Here is a 12,131-nt window from a genome sequence, read left to right on the forward strand (position 1 = left end):
GTCCGGGATGCACATCCCTTACCCTACTTTAGTAGTCATGAGCCCTCACCCTCTCTGACACAGGTTGGCAGGGTAGCTGTAAAAGGACAATCAGTAAGCCCACTCGTTTCTAGGTTGAACCTAATCAGTGGAGAAAACACTAAAGACTTCTTACATTACTGGAGCACTTTTAATACCACCTTGTTTAAGAAACTCCCTAATAACCAAGAGTGAAGTGTAAATACTGTGGATGAACACTCAAGAGTTAATCTTTACCTTTATGCCCATAAGTATTATCCCTCGCTAAGAAAATTAAGAGGATTTTTGTTGTGGTATTGTTTTGGTTTTGAGACAGGGTCTCACTATGTAGCCCTGGCTGGCCCAGAACTCCCTATATAGACCAGGCTGGCCTGAAAATCAGAGCTTCACCTGCCTCTGCTTCCCAATTGCTGGGCTTAAAGGCATGTGCTATCACATCTGGCCAAATTAAGTTTTTAACAAGGCTCCCCAGCTATTTAAGTGTTAGTCCTGTGATTCAAACGCAGGCCATGAGTTCTAGACTTGGCCTCCTTTCTGTTTCTTTCTGGAGGGACAGGACACAGGAGCTACATCTAGGACTGCCACTAATAGCTGGGTATGCTGGTCAGCAGATGTATGATGTCCCAGACAGAATAACTGATGTCGAGGGTGCCGTCTAGCTCTGACATGAACGCACCGACATGACGAGCTAAATTATCAAACATCCTTAGGATGGTTTGTCTTAAAATTCAGCCATGGAACACTGTGCTGTCTTCAACCTCGGGACTTTGTTTTGCCCAAAGACATTTTTACTCATCCTGGTGAATCAGAACTGGGTGGAAGAAGGCAAAGCATAGAAGAAAGAGGCACAATGTAGGATGCAGCCACCACCAATCCACACTCTGTGATTGTGGGAAAAGGTTCCTATAGCATCCTCCCAGCCTAGGCAGTGGTTAAGATTCATCTCTTTATGGTTTCTAATGCAACATCATCTTGGTTAGCAGTGACAGTCGGAGAGCTGGTTTGTGCTGGTTATGCAGAAGCTGTAGTGAATCTCTCGTACCCAGCTAGATCACCTTGCACATGTTAATGCTGTGACTGACCAGGAAACTGAAGAGTCACATCTGTGGTACTGTGTCAGGTGAAACTAGCTAGGTACATGTGACTCAGACGCCCTACAAAGACCAGCCACACTCCTCTCTGCACACATGCTGCTGGTCGGAGCCTCTCAAGCATATTCTGGTGTATTCAAACACTTCTCTGTTTAGCCAGGGTATATCCCGAAAACTAGAATTCGAAGAAAGTATTACAGGAGGTTTGCAGGGGGGTTGGGGGGGGGACCCTGAGTCTACAGGTCAAGATTGGACCCTGGCCCCATCCATTCCCAGCTATTTGAACAAATGCTGCTAATTAAACTCTAAGCTTCCACCTCCTTAACTTTAAAGTGGAGATAACAGTAGCATCGGTCTGCTGAATTTTAAAGGAAACGATGCATATTTGATCATGCATTCTATATCTGGCGAATGGTGGGTATCACGTAAATATCAGCTGCTGTAGTAAATGATAGCTCATCCACCGCCATTGCCAAGCAGCAGTAACTGAAGTCCACTCAAGGCTTAAGTCCCAAGGAGAGAAAACTAAGAATGTAGAGTTAAACCAGAGGGTCATGATGCCTGCTTCAAGAGAGCGTCTTCCAGATAAGGAAAGGTTGCACCCATGACATCTCAGCGATACAGTTGGCTTAACAAGACCTGCTCAGTGACAGCATCAGGGGGCGTGCCAACACAGACAGAGAAAAAAGTTCACAAAGCCCACCCCTAGATGAGGGGCCATGGATTGAGAGAGCTGGTCTCCCCCAGGGACAAGTCCCAGATAGGTTATGCAATCCTAAACACATAGGAGTAACACTAGAGGGACTCAGTAGCTTGATATAAATGTGGCAATAACGAGAAAGAGGAGATTATGAACATCAGAGGCAAGTGAGGGAGACTTGGAGGAGGGAGAGTGAAAGAGAGAAATGATGCAAATATAGTATTCATATATAAAATATTCAAAAAAGTAAAATTTTAAATACAAAAGAGTATGGAGTTTAAATACTTCCCTGTATCTCTCTACCAAAATGAACAATACTTGTATTCTCCTCATGTTTTTACAAGAAACTTTCAAAAACATAATCCACGAAAGTTCAGCTTATTAAAACCTTTGAGTTCTACATGTTTGGCCCAAAAGATATTCCTGAAATCTGAGATAGCAGAGAAATAGGAAGATTACCTTCTCCCACTCTTAGGGTTGGCGATGCAGAGGCGGAAGTGGCGGCTCGGCGTGGTGTGGACTGCGCAGACGCAGGTCCGCTAGGGTGAAACACATCTTCGACCCCAACCTGTCCTGCCTGGGCAGGACCTGTGGCACCTCCACCCCCAAACAGGTCACTCAGCAGTTCAGAATTGCTGGGAGGAGCTGCCAAGGGAGAGAAGTTCGTGCTCACATCGGACCCTTCCAGGCCCAGAAGGTCCACCTCCTCTGGGGGAGGAGGTGCAGCTGGCTCCTGCTGCTTTTTGCCTGGCTTCTTGGCTCCATGAGGCTTGTCACCTTCAGCATTGCCATGTGGGCTTGAGAGAGTCAGTAGTTCATCATCCGACTGCTCGCTTTCCTGATTCACCAGGGCTGCGTGGTCCTCCTCACACCGTGACTTCTCTGATTTCTGATCTAAAAAAGGCCAATGTGCAAATAAACAATCAGATGACTGACTGCTGGGTCAGGTGAGTTTTGTTATGTGTGCACTGTTGCAGAAAGAGAAAAATATGCTACTGATGATGTTAAGTAATATATTTTACATACCTTCAAAAATATAAAAAGCACAGGCAGATAAGAGATTACATTGTGTTAAAACCTATGTTCATCTACAGAGATTCTTCCCTTTTAAAAAAGACTTTGTTTTATGTGTATGTGTGAGTGCCTGTATTGTGTATGCCTGGACACCATGTGTGTGCTTGGTGCCTCTAGAGGCCAGAAGAGGACATCAGATTCCCCACAACTGGAGCTACAGATGGTCCTCTGTAAAAGCATCATGTACCCTTAACAACTAAGCCAACTTTGCAGGCCCATACAGAAATTATCTCTACATATTAACATGGCAGTGGCAAGATTATTAGAAGCCATTACTATGAGAAAGAAGTAAGGTAGGGACCAAGAAAGGAGCTAACGATCTATCTGCAAGCCACATCTGCCTGGGCTTCCGAGTCTGAGAAGTTTCTGTTCCATTTTTCAAAAGAAAATTCTGTAAACAAACCTTTGGATCCGAAGGAATCACATGAATACTTTTTAACCCAACACTGAAAACATCGACAGAATCTAGAAATGCTATGTTACATACGCACATGGGAGGAATCAAGAAAATGTTCCTGAGGCCATCTCTGAAACTGAACCACCACCCCTTTCACATATAAAGTTTGAATATTCGATTCTATACCACACTTTGTAGCTAACATCCGCATACCCCAAGCAAGCATGGCCAGGGTACATTAACTAGGATGCCAATGGCTGTCTCCTCAAGATAGTAACGTAAAGTGCTAGGTTGAGAAGGAATCTGGAAATGCCTCCAGGTATGGGAGAAAATAGCACAGTGGTAGAGCCCCGTGTGGGCTAATGGTTGCTAAAGCAACTAGCAGAGATACAAGTCTTCACCATACCTGGGCAAGACCCATCCCACCTTGCTACAGTGCTTGAGACAATGCCCAACTGCATGCCTTTAGAGTATCTGCCTGCAGGCAGGAAACTGAATGCTTTCTCAGTCTTTCTGAGTTGTCTGCAGCCTATAGAGGGATCTTCGAATATGCCACACTGCATCAATGTTGAAAGCTGTGGCTTGGAAACACTGCAAATGAAGAAGGTATCATTTAGCCTACATTGACTTTCTGGTCAGTCTGAGCACTCACAAACTTGAAAGCAGGCAAGACGCCAATTTGAAAAACGGAAGAAGGGAAGGATCTGAAATAAGGGAGAAAGGAAGCATTGAGACTGCTTCAAGAAGAGTTTAATGACAGCAGACAACTTAATCACTTAATCATCTAAGCGTCCCAAGATAAAGGCTCTGCCATACCTTGCCAACACAGAGAGGCAAAGAAGCCTCCCTGCCCGAGATTCCTCGGATGGTCTGGAGGGAGATCTGCTGGAGCCTGACCTGTAAGACAAAGGTCACAGGGTCAACCAAACACTGGAAACAAACCCACACAGTATGTAACACGGAGGCTTCACCCTGAAAACCTCAAACCATCCATGACCCATACCCCCTAAGGCCAGAGTATCCTGATGCTCCTGCTGAGAGGAGAAGAGGATGCTGGGGTTCACATCCTTTGTGCAGTAGTGCTCCCATGGTGGAGTTAGGTCGATCACTTTGTCTTGGGGCTGTACTTCTATATCCAGTGTCACTTGGAACAGCTGAGGATATTTTTCTGGTACATCACATGCATCCAACTCAGGCCTAGTGGGAAGAAAAACAGCGGCACAAACAGTGCAGTCAGCAGGATGCTCGACACAGCACCCACCTCAAGCTGTCAGGTTCTGCTTGGAGCTCACTTCTAGGTTGACTCAGGAACTAACTAGGTGTTACTTCACTGTACCTCAATTTCCTCATAGAGAAAACAGAAGAATAACACATCTTCAAATTGTTGGACTTCTACAGAACATATTGAGAAAACTACAGTGAGAAGCAGAGTTGATACGTCTGGCCAGTAAGCACAGGCATGGCTAAATGGGTCATCGAAATAGTGAGACAGACCCAAAGCCACCTTCTGAGCCTGAACCCCTGAATCCCTTCATAGCTTCCTGTCTCTTAGCCCCAGCAAACACCCCTACCCACCACCCCAGATCTAGCCACACCCTGAGATCCATAGCCACATAATGTTATAGCATCTGCAGGTCCATATTTAGTGCAGTTGGGTTCCCCAGAAACTCTTGTGGTACTATAGCCAGTCACCCCTTGTGAGGGGTCACTGCTTTTGCCATCCCAGAAATTAAACTATGCCGTTCCTGTTGGTGATAGCTATCCACAAACACACAGGATCAAGGTCATAATCCTTTGTTCCCTAACATGGAACAGTAGACCTTTCTAGTTAACTCGTTGGTCCATTTGCTCTTTGTAAGCTCAACCATACTCAATGGAAGGATTTCAAACACATGCAGCCTCTCGAAGTGGTGAAGCCACAGTCAACAGTCTGCAGCTCAAGAGAAAACAGCATGCTATTATAGACATGGCTTTCCTGCCATGCTGGTAAAGACCTCAGGTCCAGACGGCACTTACTTGGTGAACTTTAAAACTGTTGTGTCCAGTGGTATAAATCCAGAATGAAACTGGAGCTGGAATATCTGTGTGTTGGTCACCTAAAATATGTGCAAGAAGCACAATCAGTAGGAGAAAAGGGAGTCTACATTGAAGACTGTGCCTGTACCTTCTATTGCTTCTTTATCTGATTCTTTGTAGACTATAAATATTAAATGATTGCCCAGGTTTCTTTCTAGTTTCTCTCCACAAGAACAAGTCATTTCCTTACTCATCAATGTCCTGTGCTCTTCTGTATTCTTTCTTCCCAGGGATTCCTGCTCCAACCTGACAAACTCATTCTTCAAGGCCTATTTCCATAGTCTGTATGGCCACCACTAGCTAAAAAAATCTATTGCAATGACAACGCCCCATCTGCCCTCTGATACAGCACAGTGGATATTCGTATGTTTTTTTGCCCCTCTAGGATCAGTTCTGTAAAGCTAAGAATACAATTTTACTTCTTGTTAATCCAAAACACCTAGGCAATAGATGTAATATATCTATCTTCTTAGCAAATATTTGAGTAAGATATAATTGCTTGCAACATCTTTCCCAATAGCCAGAGTAGAAATAATCTAAACATGGAGACTTAATAAATGTGGTATATCCATTCAGTGGAGCATAGCTTAGCTATATATAGGAATGGAATACTGCTACATGCTAAAACACAAATAAATCCCCAAGCTATTACACTGAGCAAAAAAAAAGTCAGCCATAGGAGACCACATATTATATGATTACATTTATGTGAAATGTCACCTTATAGGCAAGTCTATAGAAATAGGAAAAAGATTCATGGTAGTAAGGAGGTGAGGTAGAAAGGAGGGATGGTTAGTGACTGCCAATGGGTACAAAGTTTCTTTTAGTGGTGAAGAAAACACTTTTAAATAAGATAATTCTAATACTAACAATACCTTTCACATACACTAAAAATCACGTAGAACTTGGGGAAGGCATTCTGGGAATGGAACTCAGGCCATAAGGGATTGAACGCAAGAACTTTTACCTGCTGAACCATCTCTTAGGGAAAAAAATTAACTATATCATACTTAGTTGACAGTGCTCATGTTATAGTGATCCCCTAATCACAGCACTGAAAAAAAAAAGACTCAGATTCTCAAGAGCATGGCTTGCTGAAAGTTATGATGCAAGAAAGTCTCCCCAGAACTATGTATGTCTCAACCTGCCTCAATCTCCATTTCCTCCCACAGTGATGGCAGTAATGGAGAAGACAGACATCAGCAAGCTGTAAGGCTCCTTTTTACTCTAAACCCACATGTCAATCAAGCCCAAAGTGATACAGAGAAAAGACCCAGTAATATTCACGTTACAAACTCAGGTGAGCTCACAGACAGTCCACGTCCTCCTGAAAGCTTACCTTAGCCTGCAGCCGGCTCCCGATGGTTGACCGCAAGTGGTACATGGAAACAATGACGTCACCTTGGACTGTGATGTTCAGAGGGATGAAGATTTTCCCATCTTGGACACGGTATTCTCTTTAAACGGAGATCAGAAGAGACCATGAGAGTGTCCAGTCTGGTCCAATCACAGACACGGCAATACTCCTCTACGGCTCTAAGGGACCTGCTTGCCCAGACTAGACAAAGAAGCTCCTTCCTATCTTGTATAAAGGTAAGAATGTAGCCAGTATGGACTGGCTGCACACTGTTTCTGGGCTGGTGGAGCATTGACATAGCAATATAGGCCTTCTGTGTCCAATCTGGACTTCTAGACACATCTTGCTTTCCTCAAACAACCATGCCCCATATAGTCATCTTTTCCTGACATTAACAGTAAATTCTAACCAAGGTCAGAGCAGAAATAAAAATGCTATACTCTCTGGGAGTCTAGACCACTGACTCCAAAATTAACCTATTGCCAACTAAGTCCTATTGTGTTACCAGCCACCCCCTTATCTCCAAAACCCCAAGGACCTCCCACTGGTGTCTGCTCATCTTTGTCGATCATATGATTACTTTCAAGTGCATCCTCTTTATAGTGGCATGAATGAGAGTGGCCCCCATAGGCTCATATATTTCAATAGTTTGGTTCCTCGGTTGGTAGAACTGTTTGGAAAGGATTAAGAGGTGTGGACTTGTTGAAGGAGGTGTTACTAGGGGTGGGCTTAAGGCTTCAAAACCTACACCACTCTTACTTAGCTCTTTCTGCCTCCTGATAGGCAGAATGAATGCCCCCATGCTTCCCACACGATGGTCATAGACTCATCCTCTGAAACTGTAAGTTCCCAATACATCTTCTTTCTATAAGTTGCCTTGGTCCTAGTGTCTGATCACATTAATTTAAAAGTAACTAAAACAATCATCTACCCGAATCACAGTCTCCTTTTCAAGTGTGCAGGTCTTCTGAACCCACCCCCACTTCCCTCATCTGGACGACTCAAATGCTGTCCCTAAGAAAAATACCACTGTGTATAAATATACCACTGTGTATAAAGGAGAAAAATCCTTGGATTAGCTGAGCTCATCTTTGATTAAACATATGTTGAGCTTTAAAAAAAAAATCGCCCATCACCGAGATAAGCAGGAAGAATCCAATTCACACAGGAATTAAACATGCAAGGAGAGAAGAGAAAACATCGTGACTTACTTCATTCGTTCGAAGTCTGTGCATGTTGAGAATATTTTAGTTTCTCCAATCAGTACGTCACAGTAAGGGCGGCACCCATTCCTCTGTTTATTGAAGAAGGGAATTGGGCTGACAGTGATTGCCTTGATCGTGAGCGGCTTGAAGTGAGGACGGTAGGGCTTATCTGCAAGTAGGTCACACATGTAGCCTAAGTACCTGAAACAGAAAACTGCCGTTCTATGAGCCCATCACAGCGGGAGGATTGCCGTTTTCTGCTGTGAACTTTGTCCTTGCAAATTAAATTGAAATGGAAGTGTACTCTGCACATTCCTAACATTAACTACCACGGGGGAATGCAGACAATTAAGTTGGCTTGTACATCGGGTGCTGAAGCCATGGCTCAGTGGTTGTGAGCATGGGCTGCCCTCGCAGAGGACCCAGATTTGGTTCCCAGCAGCCATGTGATTGCTCACTGAGTCTGTAACTTCAATTGCAAGTGGGTCTGACACCTTTTTTCTGGCCTCACAGGCACCAGATATGTATGCATTGTACTTAACATGCATATAAGCAAAACATGCATATTCATAACATAAAAATAAATAAGTCTTGTTTTAAATGAGGGAGAGTTTGTTTCCACTGACATGCTGAGCTAACAGCAGGGTGTGCAGTCAGTCAGAAGCTTGTGAGAACGCCCACCCCGCTAGCCTGATATTCGAGCATCTATTTCTGTTAAACCTAGCAGATTAAGCAAGCATGTCAGCAAAAGGCAGAGTTGGCTAAACTTTAGAATTTATTATTGGGAATTTTATCCAAAGAAGTAAGAAGATGAAATTTAAGTAAGAATGGAGAAACTAATTATAACTCTAGGAGAGAAAATTAATCAGCTATCTAAAATGGGCTTCCTTTTAAAGCCATTTTACATTTTCTATTTTAACCTGTATCCACTATATTCTTATATCTCAGTCATAAGAAAAAATAGGCTTTAAAACACCTATCCTCTCTTTATTTTTGCATTTTCATATGATAATTACCAGTGTGCTTTTTTGTTTTTCCTGTGTAGCCCTGGCTGTCCTGGAACTTGCTCTATAGACCAGGCTGGTCTCATACTTATAGGGATCCCCCTGCCTGTGTCTCTGCCTCCCAAGTGGTGAGGTTAAAGGTGTGTGCCACCGGCCACCAGTGCATCTTAGTGAAGGCCTACTGCATGAAACTGGAAGGCACTGGGAGTTGGGCTGGAGAGAAAGGTCAAGACATGTTCAGTGGGTTTTCAGACGGATGCTTGCACAACACGATCTTAGCTCAGTTCTCACTCGTGTTTCCTCGTCTTTTAAGTGGCAGGATATAGGGGTATCATACCCCTTAATCCCAGCATTTGGAAGGCAGAGGCAGCCAGATCTCTGAGTGTGAAGTCAGCCTGGTCTACAGAGTGAGTTGAAGGACATACAGGAAAACCCTGTCTAAAAAGAAAAAAAAATGTAGGCATTCTTTAAAATTCCCTCTTAGCTTTAAAATCACAGACTTTCAAATGAAGGTTCATGAACATGTGTGAAAACCCAATGTTCTAATCCATTTTAATTGTTATCATAGTTCAGGATAACACCAAACAATTAGGAAAAAAAATCTAAAAGAGCTCCCGTGAGGCCGACCTTCCGCGGCACCCGGGTACGATATAAACCACGCATGTGCCAGCCTGGCGCCTCCATCACTGTACCTCCTGTGGGACGGAGACAGTCCAATTCCTGGTCGCTTTGCGTAGAGTAATCGAACAGCAGGGCCAGGCGTAGAGTAGAGATTACAGAAAATGAACATAGCACCAACCAGAATTGATGATGCGGCCCGTCCATCCTGTCAAGAAAGACCCACAAACGCATCAGAAACATCGATTGCAGGGAAAGCCCGCTCGCAGAGAAGAGAGGACAGAGGGAACTGCCCATTCCTTTCACTTCAGAATTGTTCGTTTCAAAACCAAAAATCTGTCCCCACCGTGAAATCATAAAGCAGCAAGGAAAGGCTTTTATAACACTGACTCTATAACCCCTTCCCCAAGAAGCTCAGGAAAATAAATTCCCCTTGCATATATTTACTGAGAAATAGCTGGTGGTCCTGAGTGATAAAAGAAAGAGGGCTGGGCAAGCCAGGAAGCCAGGCAGGAAAAAGTGCCCGCCCTTCATGGCCTCTGCATGCACTCATGATTCCAGGTTCCTACCCGGTTTGAGTTCCTGCCTTGACTTCCCTCAGGGATGGACTGTGATATAGAACTAACTGTAATTGGAGATCAACCCTTTCCTCCTCAGGTTGCTTTTCATTGTGATGATTGATCACTGCAGTACAAACTCTAAGGCAGACAGCTATGTTTAGTTATTTTAGATCTAATTATGTGTTCATCGTATGTTTCACACTGTTAAACCACCGAACAATTTTTGTTTGAAAACACTTGTGTGCACGTGTGCACATGCACTCACATGCGCCCGTGCACATACGAGGCCTTCGCAGACCAGAAGAGGTTTTGATGGAGCCAAACTCCAGTGCTATAATTACAAGCAGTTGTAAGCCACCAGATGTGGGTTGTGGGAAATGAACTTGGGTCCTCTTAGGAACAGCAAGAACTCCTAGCCACAGAGACATCTCTCCAGCCCCCTTTCATGGCTTTCTAGAGCTTGCACACGATGGCAGAAAGCCAGGGACTACACAAGGGTGGTTTAGGGTGACCAACAGTTCATAGTGAGTATGCTCGCCATTACAACATCTCCACCTGCATGCGAGTCCACCTTCAATTTGGACTGTGGTGAGCATGGCAATCGAATCCCCAGATGAATCCACAAAGCTTTGAATCTTTGACTCATTGTGATTGTAGTATGAAAGATGGAAAGCCTTGAAACTCTCCAAACACTATCTATCTATCTATTTATCTATCTATCTATCATCTACAATCTATCTATCTATCTATCATCTACAATCTATCTATCTATCTATCTATCTATCTATCATCTATCTATCTATCTATCTATCTATCTATCATCTATCTATCATCTATCTATCTATCATCTATCTATCTATCTATCTATCATCTATCTATCTATCTATCATCTATCTATCATCTATCTATCATCTATCTATCTATCTATCTATCTATCTATTTTCAAGACAGGGTTTCTCTGTGTAGCCCTTGCTATCCTGAAACTAGCTCTGTAGACCAGGCTGACCTCGAATTCACAGTGATCCACCTGCCTCTGCTTCACAAGTGTTGGAACTAGAGGCTTGCATCACCACTGCCTGGCTCCATCTCTCTAAACTTTTAGGAAAAAAACGAATTGAGTGAAAATCCTCATTACACTTAAGGCTGCCTAGGTCTAGAAGCAAGCTGTTCTTGGGGGGATGGATTGTGCCTCGGAAAAGCAGCCCTGCCCTGTGGTGTTTGGTACAGATGGTCCATGAGACTACCCACAGGCGGATAAATGTCACTATCTCTTATTTTTGCTTAAACACAAAGAGTTAGGAAAATTAAACACACTTATATCCAGTTATCCATCTGACCTACAGGCTTACAGATACCAAGCGTTTTGCATTCTTGCCAAGGATTTGGGAGTTGAGACAGAAATCTTAAAAACTTCTTCAACTATCTCCTCTGTTCTAGCCAGCTGACTCTTAGGGAGGGGAAAGTCATCCTGGAGGCCCTCGGAGCAAAACAAAAGAACAAACCACAACACGAACTGACTGATGTTTGAGGACAGAACAATTTCCTGTGCTTATGCTTGGCTCCATGTCACAGACATAACTGCTCAGATCTTTTGTGTTACAGTTCAAAGGCAGTTTCCTTCTGCACATGGACAGTCCTGTGGGACACGGGCAGGGAACGGCCGGAGGTGGTGCCATTAATAAATGCCACAGGTGATCTTTAGGTGCACAGTGGAAATGTCTGTGCTATGAAAAATACTCGAGTTGGAAGAATTGTGGTGAAAATTGAGTTTTAGGGGACAGCTAAGAGGCCTGAGAGAAAAGGCTGGGGAAAGGAGCTGCAGGAAACCAAGCTAAAGACCTATCTATCCATCCCTTTGGGAATCCTTTGCAAATAGAGCTGGTCCATGAAACTACTTACAGGGGGATAAATGTCACTTTCTCTTATTTTTATTTAAACACAAATAGTTAAAAAATTAAATATGTTTACATCTATTTTATTCATACAAAGCTTAGTGCATTTTAATTCATGTACCAACAACACTTTTCCTAC

The 12,131-nt window shown here is 43.6% G+C and overlaps 1 protein-coding gene across 4 annotated transcripts in view; it reads right to left on the reverse strand.

The window, feature by feature from the left end:
• The window catches only part of Dnajc6 (DnaJ heat shock protein family (Hsp40) member C6), a 149,333-nt gene that overhangs the window by 22,591 nt on the left and 114,611 nt on the right, over positions 1–12,131 (reverse strand). For all 4 annotated transcript variants that reach the window (XM_032901734.1, XM_032901726.1, XM_032901712.1 and 1 more), the window contains 7 exons: positions 9,615–9,748; positions 7,925–8,119; positions 6,696–6,813; positions 5,297–5,376; positions 4,284–4,477; positions 4,097–4,177; positions 2,269–2,703 (listed from right to left, as the gene is read on the reverse strand). In XM_032901734.1, the coding sequence (XP_032757625.1) occupies positions 2,269–2,703; positions 4,097–4,177; positions 4,284–4,477; positions 5,297–5,376; positions 6,696–6,813; positions 7,925–8,119; positions 9,615–9,748 (1,237 nt within the window). The remainder of the gene's footprint in view (positions 1–2,268; positions 2,704–4,096; positions 4,178–4,283; positions 4,478–5,296; positions 5,377–6,695; positions 6,814–7,924; positions 8,120–9,614; positions 9,749–12,131) is intronic.

Source organism: Rattus rattus, chromosome 1 (assembly GCF_011064425.1).
Source record: "Rattus rattus isolate New Zealand chromosome 1, Rrattus_CSIRO_v1, whole genome shotgun sequence".
Lineage (NCBI taxonomy): Eukaryota > Metazoa > Chordata > Mammalia > Rodentia > Muridae > Rattus > Rattus rattus.